Source organism: Diabrotica virgifera, chromosome 1 (assembly GCF_917563875.1).
Source record: "Diabrotica virgifera virgifera chromosome 1, PGI_DIABVI_V3a".
NCBI classification, from domain to species: Eukaryota; Metazoa; Arthropoda; class Insecta; order Coleoptera; family Chrysomelidae; genus Diabrotica; species Diabrotica virgifera.
Genome location: NC_065443.1, coordinates 204,472,439 through 204,491,109, shown reverse-complemented (window position 1 = coordinate 204,491,109; position 18,671 = coordinate 204,472,439). Strand labels below are relative to the sequence as shown.

General features: G+C 31.9%; 1 protein-coding gene across 1 annotated transcript; it reads right to left on the bottom strand.

Annotated features, from left to right (window-relative positions):
• Window position 1: 1 nt before the first annotated feature.
• Window positions 2-15,172, bottom strand: LOC114335075 (uncharacterized). The gene is made up of 2 exons (XM_028285231.2): window positions 14,970-15,172; window positions 2-1,324 (listed from the first exon to the last, which is right to left on the bottom strand). Exons 1-2 carry the CDS (start codon window positions 15,100-15,102, stop codon window positions 951-953), a joined length of 507 nt encoding a protein of 168 aa, XP_028141032.1. The 5' UTR covers window positions 15,103-15,172; the 3' UTR covers window positions 2-950.
• Between the last annotated feature and the right edge of the window lie 3,499 nt (window positions 15,173-18,671).

Sequence of the window (18,671 nt, the reverse complement as noted above, 5' to 3'; positions counted from 1 at the left end):
ATATTTTTTGATGATTTATTTATTAGGTAACCATATACATATGAAAAATATATAGTTTTAGAATTCGTTTATAAACATACAATCATTTTTAAAAATTGCACAAAAATATATACGTTATTTTGTATTTCGATGACGACTTCCGACGTGGAAGTCGAAACGTGAATAAATTAATTTCAAACTAAAATTGTGGCTTTATTTCCCAAAGAAAACAGTCAATTACATAATTATGCCACAAGCACATAGCTTCAGAACAATATTAAAATAAATTACCAACCAAAAATAATTATAGCTTCGCCTATCAGTAGATTGTGGAAGTTTTGTTAGTCACCCTAAAAGAGTGTTTTAGATATTTTAATTATTATAAAAACATTATTCATAGGATTAAAACGTAATTATTATGATTGAACGTAAAAAATAATTCGTAATTTAAAGAACCAAATAATTTTGAAAGAGTGGAGGAACGAAAAAAGGTCAATTAGTACATGAGCAAGACGAAAGACAAAATACGCCAAAATTGTTCATTGAGTCGCTGGAGAATGTCATCAATAAACTATACTCGAAGGAATTAGGAATGTTAAAGCTAAAGTGGTCCACAAATTGCGTTATTGTTCGACGGTTTTGTTCGACGAGCAAGTCTGTTCGAACAAAAAACGGAAGTGTATGGGTTGAAAACTGTCGTTCTTACACGCTTGCAAAAATGATGCAATAATCATTTTTGTTTGAACAGGCTTGCTCATCGAACAAAACTGTCGAGCAAGAACGCAATTTATGGACCGCTTTAAAAGGGTATACGTATTAGTAAAAAATAATTTAAGCGATTAGTTAACTGTTGATTATAATAATCAACCCTATAAAAACCAAATAAGATCTGTTCAAGCTAAGTTCTCAAACAATGCTTCAGGTATCGAATAGTTCTATTAATTATCTATAACACGCATATATTCTCCTTACTAGCTATAACGTGTATGTATCCTATTTTTGAATCCGTTATTAACATAGACTACATGTTCATTCGGTGTTTTCTCAAAAACATAGTTTCGTATCATGGTAAACAGAGCACTACTAAACATCATGTTGTTCATCATCGACAGCATCATCACCATCATCTGGATTTTGGGCATGATCCATGGCATCATTCCGGACATGAAGAAGGCAGGTACAAGGGCATATTGGAGCAAGTTGGCAGTGGATTGCTTCATTTTTCTTCCGATTCGACTGGAGTCGTTTCTAAAGGAGATGTTGAGGGTGTTGTTAGATATTTTGAAATTTAAGTTGGAAATACTGAAGGTAGTTTCGTTGGTGTTTGGAACAGTAAATCTTGTCTCTGAAACCAATAAAATACATAAATGATACAGAAGGTAAAATAGTACAATTATGTTATTTATCATAGAGTTATAATCTACTTTTTAAAAGCTATTTTAAAAATCCATAACAGAATAAATAAATCCACATGGATAGAGGTTTTCCTATAGCTGGCTGTGTAATCTATTGGCCATGTAATTATAAACCCCACTCGCGACGCTCATGTATTGCTAATTATCGCATTATATTTCAGTTAGTTACAGGTAAAAGAATTAACCAGTTGTATTTGATATGTAGTAAAATAAAGATTTGTTTTGGATTCATCCAAGTGTTTTTGTGCCGAACATTTCATGGCGACGAGGATAAAAACGTTTTTAAAGTGTGTATAAGTGAATACAAAATGTCGAAAAACGGAAAATTAGATTTATCGTTAAATTTGGAATTTAATCCCAGAATTTGTGAATGGAATGTGTTTATAAAAAGACTAGAACAATATTTCATCGCTAGAGAAATTACAGATGTTAATATTAAAAGAGCTATTTTGTTATATAGCCTTTCAGAAGAGGCTTATATCTTGTTATCCGACTTGTCCGTGCCTAAAAAACCTGAAGAAAAATTGGAGTGTACGTTTAAAAAAAACTAGCCGGTACTTGTGAATTTGGAAATAATTTGGAAACGAAATTAACAGATATGTTTATTTCAAAATATAATGATGGAAAAGTAAAGAATACGCTATTTGCACTGAAGTCAGATATCACATTTAATAAAGCTATGGAAACAGCACAAATTGAAAAATCAGCAATAACTGGCATTAACGAAGTAGATAGCAGAAGTGTGGTGAAAGTGGAACCAGTAGAAGAAAGAGAGGTGTGTCAAATAACGAGTGGAAGTTGCAGTAAGGAAATATTGCAAGTATCACATGGCAGAGCACATCAACAAGAACGGCGATTTAAGGAGACTAGACCTTCAACTTCAGGGATGCAGAGACATAGTTCGGATTTTAATCGTGATGAGTTCAGTGGTAGTGTTCAAAAGTGTTTCAGGTGTGCTAAAAGACATCCGCCTTCAGTATGTCCCTATAAGGATTATATCTGCAATTTATGTAACGTTCGAGGACACTTAAAACGGGTATGTAGAAATAGATTTTTCAATTTATTGGAAGAAGGAACTGAATCATCTGTATTATGTATATCAGCAAATAATGATCCGCCAATTTATATTGATATCAGTATTAGAGGTAAAATGTTTAAATTTGAATTAGATTCGGGCGCCGCGGTCTCTGTCCTACCTTCTAGTATATATAACAAATATTTTAATACACAACCGTTATCTCAAGTTAATGTATCGTTAGTTAATTTTTCGGGAGACAAGGTTCATCCTAAGGGCAAAATTAACTTACCAGTAACTTTTTCAAAACAAACAAATAATTTGGATTTTTATGTTATGCATCGAGAAACTCCAGCCTTGCTAGGTAGAAATTTTATTAGGTGTTATAATATGGGTTTCAGGGAACTAAATTTTATTGAAGCAGATGAACATAATGAAATAATGGGGTGGTTAATGAAAGATTTTCCCACTGTAGTTTCTGACCAATTGGGCACATTTAATAAATTTCAGTTAAAATTTAATATTAAACCAGATGCCAGACCTAAATTTTTTAAACCCAGAGTGGTTCCTTTTTCTTTAAGAAACAAGGTAGAGATGGAATTAGATAAAATGGTCCAGGAGAGCATTATATCTCCAGTTGAATTTTCGGAATGGGGAACACCCATAGTACCGATTTTAAAAAATGATGGAGGTGTTAGGATTTGTGGTGATTTCAAAATAACTATCAATCCTTTTATCGAAGCGGATAAATATCCGTTACCACGGATCGATGATTTATTTGCTAATTTACAGGGTGGTCAAGAGTTTTCTAAAATTGACCTGAGTCAAGCTTATCAGCAAGTTGTGATTCATCCAGATCTTCGGAAATATACGATTATTAGTACTCATAAGGGAATATTTGCATTTAATCGTCTACCGTACGGAGTTGTATCAGGTCCATCCCAGTTCCAACGTATTATGGAACAAATATTTCTCAATATGCCAAGTATATCTATTTTTTTAGATGATATTCTAATTACAGGAAGGAATAGGGAAGAACACACTAAGAATTTGTGTAAAGTTTTAGCGATTTTACAAGAATGTGGTCTTACAGTAAAAAAAGAAAAATGTACGTTTTTCGCGGAATCAGTATCTTATCTTGGATTTATAATTGATAAAAGGGGCTTGCATAAAAGTCAAGATAAAATTCGGGCTATTGAGGATATCCCAGAACCTACGAATGTGACACAACTAAAATCGTTTTTGGGAAGTATAAATTATTATAATCGATTCATTCCAAATCTCCCAAACATTGTTCATTGTTTATATAAGCTTTTAAAACAAAAGGTAGTTTGGCACTGGGATGAAGAATGTCAATTAGCTTTTGACACTATTAAACAAATGTTAGCTTCAGATCTAGTATTAGTTCATTACGACCCAACCGTAGAATTAAATTTAACGGTTGATAGTTTAGATTATGGGATCGGAGCTGTTCTCTCGCATAGTTTGAAAGATGGTAACGAGAAACCAATCTATTTTGCTAGTACAACGCTCAGCGATACCGAAAAGGCTTATTCGACTCTAGATAAAGAAGCAACTGCTATAGTGTGGGGAATCAAACGTTTCTACCAATTTTTATATGGGAGGGAGTTCAATTTAATCACAGATAACAAGGCGTTAGTATCCATTTTTGGCCCTAAAAATGGGATACCGGTTACAGCGGCAAATAGATTGCAGCGATATGCAGTATTTTTAAGTGGTTTCAATTTTAATATAAAGCATGTATCGACACAAAAAAATGTAGCAGACTTTTTAAGTAGATTGCCTTCAAATAAGTCGATAAGGCTAGATTCTTCTAAGTTTAATATAGAGGAAACTGTTAATTTAAATTATTTAGCAGAAAGCGAAGAAATTCCTATTAATGTGAGTGATATAAGGAAAGAAACAAAATTAGATCCGATTTTGTCTCGTGTAACTGAATATGTTATGGCCAAATGGCCCACAAATGTTGAATTAGAGATTAAACCCTATTTCCTTAAACGAAATGAAATATCTATTGAAGATGGCGTCTTATTGTGGGGACAAAGAGTAATTGTTCCTAGTAAACTACGAAATAAATTACTGAATGAATTGCATTCAGCTCACTTTGGTATAGTTAAGATGAAATTATTAGCTAGGTCTTATATTTGGTGGCCATCACTAAATACAGAAATTGAAGTTCTCAGCAAGAACTGCATTCCATGTCAGCACATGCAGGCAGATCCTCCTAAGGTTCCCTTACAAGGCTGGAGCATTCCTCAAAATGTTTGGTCACGCGTGCATATAGATTTTGCCGAAACACGAAAAACTCATTTTCTTATCATTTTGGATGCTTTTTCTAAATGGGTAGAAGTTTGTCCAATGTCTTCAGTCACCTCAATGGCTACGATTGCTAAACTTAGGGAGTGTTTTGCTCGTTATGGTTTACCGGAAGTACTTGTCAGCGATAACGGCCCGCAGCTAACATCGCAAGAATTTAAACATTTTACTTTAATTAATGGTATTAAACATATAACAATACCTCCTTTTTCAGCACATTGCAACGGTGCTGCTGAAAATAGCGTTAAAACAGTCAAGCATTTTTTGTTAAAAGATATTAATCAAAGGAATATTAATTTATCATTGTCTAAATTTTTATTGACATATAGGAACACAGTGCACCTGTCGACAGGTACTTCTCCCGCTAAGATATTTTTTGGAAGGGCTTTGCGAACGCGTCTAGATTTAATTAAACCTGATGATTTACAAAACCAACAATCAAACCCAGTTGATTTAACACAAATTAGACGTAACTTGATGCAAGCGCAAGAAAATAATAAGAAATATTATAGGGGGAGGAGACAGGTAGAGTTTGTAGTGGGGGATATCGTTTTAGTTAAAGATTATAGAAACACCAAGGTGTCGTGGTGCAAAGCAAAGATTTTACGAATTTTAGGTAGAAGAGCATATTTGGTAAATCCGTTAGGGAGTAAACTTACGTGGAAAAGACATTGTAATCAAATTAAAATAGTATTTAATAGTAATTTAGAAGGTATTACCTTTGCGGAGACGATGCACGATAGTTCAGAGGAAAATAATATTCAAAATAACGAGGAAAATGTTATCCAAGCCGCTACAAACTCAACAGGAAATCTAGGTGGGGAGCCTCAGCTAGACTCTCAAAATGATAGTGATGTTATCCAAGAGTCAGGCATCCCACATAGACGTCCAATAAGATCTAGAAAAGAACCAAAACGTTTTGGATTCGAAATATAGTATTTAGGAGTTTAGTTTTGTTGTGTTTCTAAATTTAGTTATAAGTAGGATTTTAGGGTGGGGTGATGTAATGTATTGGCCATGTAATTATAAACCCCACTCGCGACGCTCATGTATTGCTAATTATCGCATTATATTTCAGTTAGTTACAGGTAAAAGAATTAACCAGTTGTATTTGATATGTAGTAAAATAAAGATTTGTTTTGGGTTCATCCAAGTGTTTTTGTGCCGAACATTTCAGGCTGTATATCAAATATTACAAAAAATAAGTAAAATCCATTATAAAAGGTATATTTATTAAAACTTCCTAAAAAGGGCTACATCACAAAAGCAGAACTAGTTTTCGATCTGATTATAGATCATCATCAGTGCTGACGGTAAATAAGTATAACCTAATAAGTTAAAGCAAAATTTCTGAAATGTTGACTGGAATTGAAAAAAATATATAGTTTATACTCACAAGATGCTGAAATACTAACCACCAAAATGAAAATATTTGGGTAAGAACCCTTTAAACTTAATCAGTCATGGAAACATTGACTATAAATTATTAAAATAAACATGGATGTATTAGATATCACATGAATAAGGCCTAGGGTACCATCTGAGCCTCAATTGAGTTGTTCACATGTTTATAACGATTGTTGTTCTTATTGTAACGTCATCTTTTAAAATTTCCATTACAATAATAGTCCATTGAAATGTTACATTTAGGGTTGCATTTCTTAGAGGAGTCAATTTTATTTTTTTAATGTGTAGGGGGGTTCAGTAGAAGCTTAAGATCAAGTTTTTGGGGTCGCCGCCCTTGTCCCCCGTCCGCCATCTTGGAAAAACGGGTGCAAAGGGCTTTCGCGCTGTATCTCCTAAACTAGCAACCATACAGAAAATTTAATTACACATAAAATGTAGCAAATTAAATTTTATACAATTTTATATCTATTACGTTTTATCGTCAAGTGACTAACAAAAAAATTATAAGCAAAAATAAGAGAACGTTTTGTAAGAAGTTTCCTTCTAGATATTATAACTTTTTTTCTGTTCATTTTACAATAAAATAACTTCATAGCGATTTTATAGAGGATTTTTCAACGAACAATTTCCACTATAAAGTTGTTTAATTTTATTTATTTATCTAGCGCTCCAAACTTGACCAGATTCTCGAATTCTCATAGGAATACAATAAAAACAAAGCCTTGGGCTTACTTTTCTATCTATATATTTATTTATTATGATTTTAACATTCCTATGCTATTATTAAGCTATTTTTGACCCTTTTCCCGGCCACCAATGAGGTAGAGTCTGGAGGCGCGTTTTTTGTGTGGTATCCCCAATAGGCCTAATCCACGGACAATTTTTAGACAAAATAATATTATTTATTATTATATGTTGAAGATCTATCATAGTTATTATTTTTCATGCGCGAAAGTAGAATAATACAGTACCGTAGCTACCCGCCCACATACACAACTCGCGCGAGTTTAAGCGTGTCAGTCGCTTCGAGTGAACATTTTATCTCCGGCTCTGTATCAAGCCTACTTTCGCGCTAAAAATTACAAAAAAAGTATTTTTAATCGTTGATTAAAATATAACCATTGCACTAATTTTTGACATTCTTTGTGAGTAATTAGATTGTACCATAGACTCACTTTTAAGCTTTGAAACAATTAAAACAAATTATAAGCAATGGAGATATCGTATATTTATTTTGCTGTTTCCTAACTTTTTTGCAAATGGTTGGAAATTTTTTTTAAAGCATTCATTTTCAAGACCTATGAAATACGCATTTTAAGTATTTTTTAAAATTAGAGTATAATAAACAATTTCTAAGAAATGTTAATTTGTTTATAACAATTTTTTTTAAACATTTAAAGATTATGCAAAAAAATGAAAAATTTATATTTTGTCGACAAAATATTAAATAGGCATCACACCTTTATAATCTTTCTAAGTTTGATCAATGTCTCATGATTATTTTGGTTGTTATTGCGACTGTAAATTGTTAATTAACAATTGAATTGTTGCTAAAATATTCGTTTCATTTTAACCGGCTTCTGAATTTATAATCTATACCAAGAAAGCTTTTATTTCACCAAGCTATATAATTATTGATAAATAATTACTGGCCCAAAAAATTTATTTGAAAATTCGAGATTTTGTTGGGAAAACCCACATTTTCCGAGGAAAATTTTCGTCGGAGAAAATCGGGAAAAACATGCCTCTATGTAGAATTAAATTGGGGTGAATTTTTATTTGAGTGTTTTTGGCGTAAAGTTAAAATCTTAGGAGTTATAGAGCAACAATTGAAAAAAATACGATTTGTCGGCGCCATTTTGTTTATAAAAAAAGTAGCACACTATCTGTGGACTTTGCATACCTATATTAATAATATATAGGATCTTATAATTCGATTAAAGCAATAAAATTGCTGGTAAATAACCTTTCTTTGTACTTTACTAATTAGACCAACGTATTATAACTATTTTTTTTTCAAAATTTAAAGATTATGCAAAAAAAAGAAAAAATTATATTTTGTCGATAAAATATTGAACAAGCATCTCATCTTTATAATCTTTAAAAGTTTTATCAATGTATCATGATTATGTTGGTTATTATTGCGATCGTAAATTGTTAATTAACAATTGAATTGTTGCTAAAGTATTCGTTTAATTTTCACCGGCTTCTGGAATTACAATCTATACCAAGAAATCTTTGATGTCAATAAGTTATTTAATTATTGATTAATAATTAAGTACTTACCTAAAACTTTATTTGAAAATTATAGTTTTTGTTAGGAAAACCCGCATTTTCCGAGGAAAATTTTCGTAGGAGCAAATCGGGAAAAACATATCTCTATGCAGAATTTAATTGCGGTGAATTTTTATTTGGGTATTTTTGTTGTAAAGTTAAAATCTTCGGAGTTATAGAGCAATAATTGAAAAAAATACGATTTGTCGGCGCCATTTTGTTTATAAAAAAAGTAGCACACTATCTGCGGACTTTGCATACCTATATTATTAATATATAGGATCTTATAATTCGATTTCAGCAATAAAATTGCTGGTAAATAACTTTTCCATGAATTTTGCTAATTAGCTTAGGGCTTAGAGTATTTACAAATACTATTAAATCTAAATGGTAAAACGACTATTCAGGGTATCCAGAAACTCTCCTGACACACGATTACAGGAGGTTCCTCAGATTATTTTAAGACAATTTAACCCAATTCACCTAGTCCGACAATGATTCCTAAGGGAGTCAAAGCTCTTTGAAGATGGAGCCCTGTAATTGGTCTTTTTAATATCTCCAGAACGCTTCTATGTAGAAAAATGAAAACTGGTTCGTCTATTTATCTTCCAGAGTTAAATCGATTCCATCAATTGCGAATTTCTAGTACCGGTCATAGGCGTCCATTTTATGTAGGACAACGGATATTTTATCGCATAACTTTTTTGTCTTCAACTTTTAAGCATTTTTGACACTGGATTATTCAATTTTGAGGTATTCCAGTAAATACTAAAAGGTTTTCTTGATTTAAGTCGGTAGAATACACCGTTTTCTAGAAACAAAAATTTGAAAATTTTCGTTTTTTGAATTAGAAAAAAATTAAAAAAAAAACAGTGTATTTTACCGTTTTAAAGTAAGAGTAAATTTTAGTACTAGAATACCTCATAATTTAATAATCTAGTGTAAAAAATGTTTCTAAATTAAAGACAAAGAAATTATGCGGTAAAATATCAGTTGCTCTACCTAAAACGGACACCTATGAGCGGTACTAGAAATTCGCAATTGATTAAATCGATTCATCTCTGGAAGATAAATAAACTTATCTGAAATGAAATGAATGATTACATTATTACCGAGGGCCGAAAGTCCATGGAAACTTCTATAATGTTTATTTTAATCAGTTACATGGGTGAAAATAAAAAAGAAAATGTAGTGTGATTTTTAATTGCAAATATTTCATTCAAAATAAACTTTTTATTTATTCTGAGGGACTTTCGGCCCTCGGTAATAAAGTAACCTTTCATTCTGCGTTTCAATTTTTCAAAAATACTCATTAGTTTTCTCAGGATTGGAAAAAAATTAATACATTTAAAACACATTAAAATTGTTCAGTTGCATTTTGCTCAGTTCCCCTTAAAAAATTAAAGTCAGTTTCCAAAGCAAAACTTAAAAAGATAATATATATATACAAAGTTATCTTCATTTCATTCAGGACACCACGATCTTTAAAAAAATTCTATAGCAAATAATACTATAATCGATGATATACAGAGCGTCCATAAAGTAACGCATAAATTCATTCTAAGCTAAATAAACAACACTACTAGAAATTCCTGGAACAAGTCGATCTTTATTTTTAAATTACGATTTATTGGCATATATATCATACTAGTGACGCCATCTATCTAAGCGTGATGCCGTAATCGATGATTTTCTTAAATGAGAATAGGGATCACGTGGCAGCTCAGTTAAAAGGAAAATTCAAGTCTCTATTCAGTAATATAAACATTAACATAATTATTTATACAGGGTGTTCAAAAAAACTTAAATTAATTGAGACAAAAAGAAGAATGTATGTAATTTATTTAATGCAAAATTCGTTTAACTGTTGTCAGCAAACAAAAAAAGGTTTATTTAACAAATAACTATTGTTTTTCGCTTAGATTCAGTGTTAAAGCGGCCACCCACCTGCCTCTTGGCAGTTTGAACACTTCATTTAAGCGAAAATCAATGTTTATTTTTCAAATAATTTTTTTTCTGTTTTCTGACAGCAGTGAAATGTATTTAGAATTAAATAAATTACATACATTAACATTCTTCTTTGTGTGTCAGTTAATTTAATTTAAAAAAACAATTTTGTTTTTTTGTTTATATTTATAAAACAATAACTATGTTAATGTTTATATCGCTGAATAGAGAGTTAACTACCCTTTTAAATGAGCTATCATATGACCTATATCCTTATATAAAAAATCATCGATTACGTTATCACACCCATGTCGATGACGTCACTTAGTATGATATATATATATATATATATATATATATATATATATATATGCCAAAAAATCGTAATTTAAAAATAAAAATCGACCTGTTTCGGGAATTCTAATAGTGTTACTTATTTAGCTAATAATGAATTTATGTTTTGCTTTATGGACGCACTGCAGATGGATTAAACAGAAATACAGATTTCGAACCAGACGTGGATTGTTAATTTTACATTTAATAACAAAGAACCGAGTGATTTTTTTCTACCATAGGAGTTAATTTTTCAGTTGTTAATAATTGTATTATTGCATGAAAACCCATGTTATAATAAAAGTGTTAATGTCCGACTGGTATATTATTTGACACATAATGACATTATTTCGAAGTCTGTTAAGTACGATATAACACCCTTGGGCATTAAATTTAAATAACGACTTAGATACTACCAAGTTGACAAATATCAACCTAAGTAAAACTATGGTTACCACAATTACGTTACTACTGTTACTGGTAAATGTAGGTACATACTTATTTGAAAACTAATTAATTCAAAATTCATTCAAATTTTTCGCATATAAAGAATAATTTAGTCAGACATTAAACGTTGAAGGCACCACGGGTATTATAATAATAACGCTTTCGGTCACCGTATATCCCTCGGGCCGAAGGCCCTCGGTAAATACACCATTGACCTTAAGCGTTATTATCCTTATAATACCCTTGGTACCTTAATAACTATTATTTTTGGGTCGTTTATTATTATTTTTATATCCAAATAATTTATTCAAGCAAATAAAATGTTTTTCTTGAATACCTCCAAACTAACTTAACGTCAACTGGTTTCTTGTTGCAAATCGGGGTCCAATTATAATTACAGTAATAGCAGACAGATAGGCAGGACGAATTTTGTCCTTAAACAACTACTTGGGCATTTTCTACATGCTTAGGCTAAGGCTCCACGGGCGACAATTTTACGCCAGCAGTAGCCGTAAAACTAACTTAAGGTTCCGCGGAACGGAATAGGAATAGCCGAACTGAACCGACTACGCACAAGTCCTGTAGTCGGTTCAGTTCGGCTATTCCTATTCTGTTCCGCGAAACCTTAAGTTCGTTTTACGGCTACTGCTAGTGTAAATTTGTCGCCCGTGGAGCCTTAGCCTTAGGGTTCTAAGTTTTGTAGTGGGGAGAAACGTTAAAAATAGTTTAGTAATAGCATAGGTATGTTAAAATCATAATAAATTGTATAAATAAACAAATAAATATATAGATAGAAAAGTAAGCCTAACGTTTTGTTTTTGTTGTATCCCTTTGAGCATTCGAGAATGTGGTCCAGTTTGGAGTGCTGTAAAACCGTTCGTTGGAAAATTGTCAGTAGTAATTGCACAAGAGCTCTAAAATTCGATAATAATTTTAGAGATCGAGTGCAATTTGTTGCGATTATTTCATGAATAAATCTGTTCAAAACCAAAATTTTATTGTAATTTATTTATGTAAGTATAAATTAGTACAATTAAACACAAAGTTGTTATAAATATTTGACGGTTGAAAGTCATCACTTTTATAATTTTTAAAACATTAATTGTCATTAATGTCACCGAATGTATTTTTTTGTAGCAACGAAGGGCATCTGACGTAATGTACTTAAGGACGGGATATTATCAAAAATTATCAGTAGTAATTGCACAAGAGCTCTGAAATTATTGAATTTTTCCCGAGTGACACTTTGACAGTGTTAATTTCACGAGCCGAAGGCGAGTGAAATTATGTCAAAGTGTCACGAGAGCAAAAATTCTATATTAATTTCAGACGTCGAGTGCAATTTGTTGCGATTATTTCATGAATAAAACTGTTCAAAACCAAAATTTTATTGTAATTTATTTATGTAAGTACCATTAAACACACAGTTTTTATAAATATTTGACGATTGAAAGTCATCACTTTTATAATTTTTAAAACATTAATTGTCATTAATGTCACTGAATGTATTTTTTCGTAGCAACGAAGTGCATCTGACGTAATATACTTAACGACGGGAGATTATCAAAAATTATCGATTTAATTCAGATTTCTGTAGCTTTCTATTGGTCAGAATCTCCTATGAATGAAATAATCGGGAATAATATCACAAGAGAGTGAGAATAAATTGAAAATAATGCGACAGTTTTTCGAAAATTTGTTGTCTGGCAATAAACACGAGAGCACGCAGGGCTCGAGTGGCTATTGCCCAATGACAACAAATTTGAGTAAAAATGAAGTATTATTTTCTTATTTATTCTTACTGTCGTGTGATATTCGTAAGATTATTTTTTAATACGTATATTATGGATATTTTCTTAAATGTGACAGTTCTCAAAACTAGGAAACTGGTTGCCATTAAACAGAAACAATCTACTTAAAACAATTCTATCGGTAATTTTCTACAGTAGATAATTCTCAGTAGTAATTGCACAAGAGCTCTAAAATTATCGAATTTTTCCCGAGTGACACTTTGACAGTTTTAATTTCACGACCCGAAGGGGAGTGAAATTATGTCAAAGTGTCACGAGGGCAAAAATTCGATAATAATTTTAGAGATCGAGTGCAATTTGTTGCGATTATTTCATGAATAAAACTGTTCAAAACCCAAATTTTATTGTAATTTATTTATGTAAGTACAAATTAGTACAAATAACACACAGTTGTTATAAATATTTGACGGTTGAAAGTCATCACTTTTATAATTTTTAAAACATTAATTTTCATAAATGTCGCTGAATGTATTTTTTCGTAGCAACGAAGGGCATCTGACGTAATATACTTGACGACGGGATATTATCAAAAATTATCAGTTTAATTTTTATTTCTGTAGCTTTCTATTGGTCAGAATCTTCTATGAATAAAATAATCAGTATAATTTTAATCTGAATGGACAGAATTAAACACGTGATCAAATATCTTACTATACGATTGGAAGTTAAAATCATCAAAAAATAATCAGTTTAATTTTTATTTCTGTAGCTTTCTATTGGTCAGAATCTCCTATGAATGAAATAATCTACAAAATTTCTATGATGTCATTTTATTGTAAAATGAACTGAAAAAAAGTTATAACCTCCAAAAGGAAACAAAATTTTCACTTACTTTTGTTTATAACTTATTTGTTGGACACTTGACGATAAAAAGTAATAGAAATAAAATTGTAGAACATTTAATTTATGGTAGGGGAGCCCAAGCGGGGATTTAGTTACTCGAGCGCGTCAGATTATCATATGGTGAGAAACCTGGTACCCTGCAGATGCACCTCTACCATATATTGCCTCTTAACACAGGGGCGTTCGTTAAGGGGGCCGAAAAAAAAATCTACCCTTAAAAATACTCGAAATTGTCAGATTAAGATAAGGTAAGTGCATGCAAGAGTGTATATTTCAAAAATCTGACGAATTGAGCGGGGCGTAAGGAAATGGGAGGGTCAAAAAGTTTCACAAAAAAAGCGAATATTTCGCGAAATGAATGTCATATCGAAAAATTAAAAAATACTTGTTCAATATTTTTCAAAAATCTATCGAATGATACCAAACATACCACCCCCACGGAGAGGGGTGGAGGGTAAATTTTAAATACAAATCCCGCGATATTTCGCAAAATAAACATCAGATCGAAAAACTGCAAAATACACTTATTCAATATTTTTGAAAAATCTATCGAATGGTACCAATCACGACCCCCGCGGAGGTGGGGTGGGGGTTACTTTAAAATCTTAAATACGGGCCCCAAATTTTTATTGCAGATTTGAATTCTTTACGTAAAAATAAGCAACTTTTATTCAAAACATTTTTTCGAATTATGGATAGATGGCGCTATAATCGAAAAATCGATTGTTGGAAATGGAAAATTAAAGTAAAAAATGGAAAGTCCCCACTAAAATGGAAAATTTTACTTAACTTTTTTTGGTTTTAAGACCTAATAATCACAACCCAATAGGTCCCCACAGCGCTCGAGTGACTGCAAATTTAGCATACTTTCCTCCCCTACTATTACTACATTTTATTTTTAATTAAATTTTCCGTAAGTTTGGTAGTTTACGAGAAACAGCGCGATAATGCTTTGCACCCCTTTCTCCAAGATGGCGGCCGGGGGACAAGGGTGGCACCCTCACAAACTTGAACTTAATCTTCTACTAACCCATCGTACACATTAAAAAAATAAAATTGCCTCCTCTAAGAAATGCAACCCTCAATATAACATATCAATGGACTAAATAAAGTAATAGAAAAGCAAGAAAGATTATTTGAAACATTATTTGAAACACTTACCGTTAACATCTCCAAGTCTTGTCTGTAAACAATTTCTAATATTCTCTTTATTAACGGATTCATAAATTCTGCATGGCGTTCTTGCAGACACGAACGTATAAAGGAAGAATAAAACCACTAACTTAGTAAACATTCTTCGTCAAGCGATGTCGTCGAAATGGCCACTGATTTTCTAGTTAATAACCTACATTTCGACGCACTCATTGAGATGGTATGGTAGACTGCTCTACTCTACAAGTGAGTGTGATGATATCCGATTGTAAGGAAAATCTGCAGATAGGATGAATACCTGGGGGTGTTTCTACTTACCTTTATTTTTTCGAAATCTAATCTAAATTGTAATTTTTCAATTATCCAGTGAGTTTTATGTATGGAAACCCTCTATTATCTCGGAAACGGCTTGCACGATTTTTATAGATTTTGGTGGGTAAGGGTTTTCTAATGCGGCCGATATTATAGTGGTAATTACATTGTTGTCAGATCTTCCGTTTTTCTGGAATTCTAGTGAAATTTATTATTTCAAATAGAGTATCCTGTATATTTTTTTGCGTTTTGAAGTCCTTAAGGAATAATAATTATTTTTCATGTTATATTCCCTATACCTAAAAGCCATAATTACGGAGTTACATTTATTCGATTTTATTCGATTTATTTATTTGTAAAAAAGTTTTTAAACAAATTATAAAAATCAATTTTTTCGGTCAGAGTAGACATTATTTTAGATTCTTTGGATCATTAGGAACAAAAAAGGTCTTTTGTAATTTTTCTCTAAAGTTAATCGTTTTCGAGTTATAAACAATTTAAAACTAAAAAAAATAAAAAAAAAAACGAAAAATGACAATATTTAAGGCTCAAAAACACAAGTAAAAGATATCATTTTTGAAATTACGAAGTACCTAAATTTAAGCTCAAACTTTCTTCTATCAGCTCCCCATACGAATTTTTGACACATTTTATTCTAAAACATTGTTTCTTAATTGTTAATGAAGCGCATATATGAGGACGTGCGATCAACTAAAAAACAATGTTTTAAAATGAATAATTACATAGCCCAAATTACTTATATCGGTAGCTGATAACACAAGGTTTGAGCTTGAATTTAGGCACTTCGTAGTTTCAAAAATAATTTTTTTTATTTGTGTTTTTGAACCTTAAAAATCGTCATTTTTTGATTTTTTTCAGTTTTAAATTGTTTATAACTCGGAAACGATTAACTGTAGAGAAAAATTACGAAAGACCTATTTTATTCCCAATGATCCAAAGAATCGAAAATAATGTCGACCCGCACGTAAAAAATTGATTTTAATAAATTGTTTAAAAACTTTTTTAAAAATAAATGTAGCAATTACTCCGAAATTATGGCATTTAGGTATAGGGAATATTACATGAAAAATAATTAGTATTTCTTAAGGACTTCAAAACACAAACAATATACAGTGTTTTCAAGTGAAAAGTTAAGTACATGCAAAAGAGTGTATATTTCAAAAATCTGACGATTTTAGCTGGGCATAAGAAAATGGGTGAGTCAAAAAGTTTCACAAAAAAGCGAATATTTCGCGAAATGAACGTAAAATCGAAAAACTAAAAACTACGTATTCAATATTTTTCAAAAATCTATAGAATTATACCAAACATGATCCCCACGGAGAGGGGTGGGGGTATATTTAAAATTTTAAATACAAATGCCGCGATATTTCGCAAAATAAACATTAGATCGAAAAACTGCAAAATATACTTATTCTATATTTTTGAAAAATCCATCGAATGGTACCAAACACCACCCCCCACAGAGGTAATGTGCGGGGTTACTTTAAAATCTTAAATAGGAGCCCCAATTTTTAATGCAGGTTTTGATTCTTTATGTAAAAATAAGTAACTTTTATTCGAAACATTTTTTCGAATTATGGATAGATGGCGCTATAATCGGAAAAAACGATTGTTGGAAATGGAAAATTAAATTAAAAAATGGCAAGTAACCACTAAAATGGAAAATTTTACTTAACTTTTTTTGGTTTTAAGACCTAATAATCATAACCCAATAGGTCCCCACAGCGCTCGAGTAACTGCACATTTAGCATACTTTGCTCCCCTACCATTAATATTTAGTTAATATTGTTTTCCTTGCAAATGTTAAAAACATGTAAATCAGGTTATAGAGTTAGAGCGACATGAAAAATCAAAGAGTCAGTTTTAAGTAGAAAAATTTTCTTTTAAAACAACAACTGATTTACTAAATGAGAAATTAATAAATATTATGGAAAAAGAAACATTCGTGGTTTCTGCTTTATAAATTATAATTTATGTTGTTAAATTTCTAGCCGGCCAAAATTTGAGTTTTAGAAGTGGAAATAACAAGATATGCCTATATGAGCAACAGAAAGGAAACTTGAATTAATTGAAATAATTACAAACTTTAATGATACGATATCCGACTCCATTAATAAGATTAAAAGGAGTCCATTAATATGCCTCATTATTTAGGTATTCATATTCAAGACGAACCAATTTCTCTTACTAATGTCCCTTAAAGTTCTTAGATACTTCCCCTTCCCCCCCTCTCTCTCTCTCTCTCTCTCTCTCTCCTCTCCCTCTCTCTCCTATGGCGCTACAGCCCAAGAAGGGCACTGGCCTCCCCCAGTATCCGCCTCCAAGTATCTCTGTTCCTGGCTGTTCTCCTCCAGTAAGCCACCCTTAATATCTGTTTAGCATCGTTTCTTACTTCGTCTATTGACCTCTTCCTTGATCTTCCTACTGGCCGACGTCTCACCATAGTTCAGCTAAGCGTTCTACTAAGTGGTTTGTCATTGTACATTATTATGGGGTGACCTGCCCAGCGCAATCTTTTTATTTTTGCATAATTTGCTATAGAGTAGAGAGTTCTTTGTAATATTGGTATAACTCGTGGTTGAACCTTATTCTCCCTATACCATTGTCGAAAATGAGTCCCAATATCCTCCTTAATATCTTTCTTTCAAAAGTATTAATAAGGTTTATTATCTTTTCTGTCATGATCCATATTTCCTCGCCATATGTTGTTATTGGTGGTATGATGGTTTTATATATTCTAAACTTTATTTCCTATGGATATGTATGCTTCGTTGGGTGTTGTTGTGCACCTCTAACTTTTTTAAAGTAAGACGGATCGTCTTCGATTTTGCATTCGATTTGGGAGAGCTTCAGGAAAATGGTTGATCACTTGGCATGAGGGACAAATGAAAATTGCATTGCTGTAGGCGTAGGCGAAAAATGCATTTTCCAAAGTGCATCTCAAAGTGTTCAAAAAATAAAAATTCACAATTCGGAAAATAATCATGGAAATGAGTTCAATTTTCATAGTCGATGGGTTTTTGAGGTCGCTGCAGGAATATTTGGTCGGCAAAGCTGTAAGAGGTACCTGGTGCCTGGTATCCCGGTATGCACGTCGTCTACTGGGGTTTTATGGAAATTCATATGAAATCATTGAAATTTGTTATCCCGAGGTTATTGATATCACTGAACACCAATATTACTTCGGCCATGCTGTACGAGGTACCTGGTGCCCGGTATCTACGTCATCTTCTGGAGTTTTATGAAAATTCGTTATGAAAATAGTTGAAATTTATTATCAAGGGGTTTTTGAGGTCACTGAACACGATATTACTTCGGCGATGTTGTACGAGGTACCTGGTGCCGGATATCTACGTCGTCTGCTGGAGTTTTATG

Bases quoted from the DNA above. Each gene is read 5' to 3' on its own strand.
- LOC114335075 (XM_028285231.2), bottom strand. From the start codon at position 15,102: ATGTTTACTAAGTTAGTGGTTTTATTCTTCCTTTATACGTTCGTGTCT. The intron at 1,325-14,969 runs GTAAGTGTTTCA...TATTGGTTTCAG, and splicing joins AAGACTTGGAGATGTTAACG to AGACAAGATTTACTGTTCCA.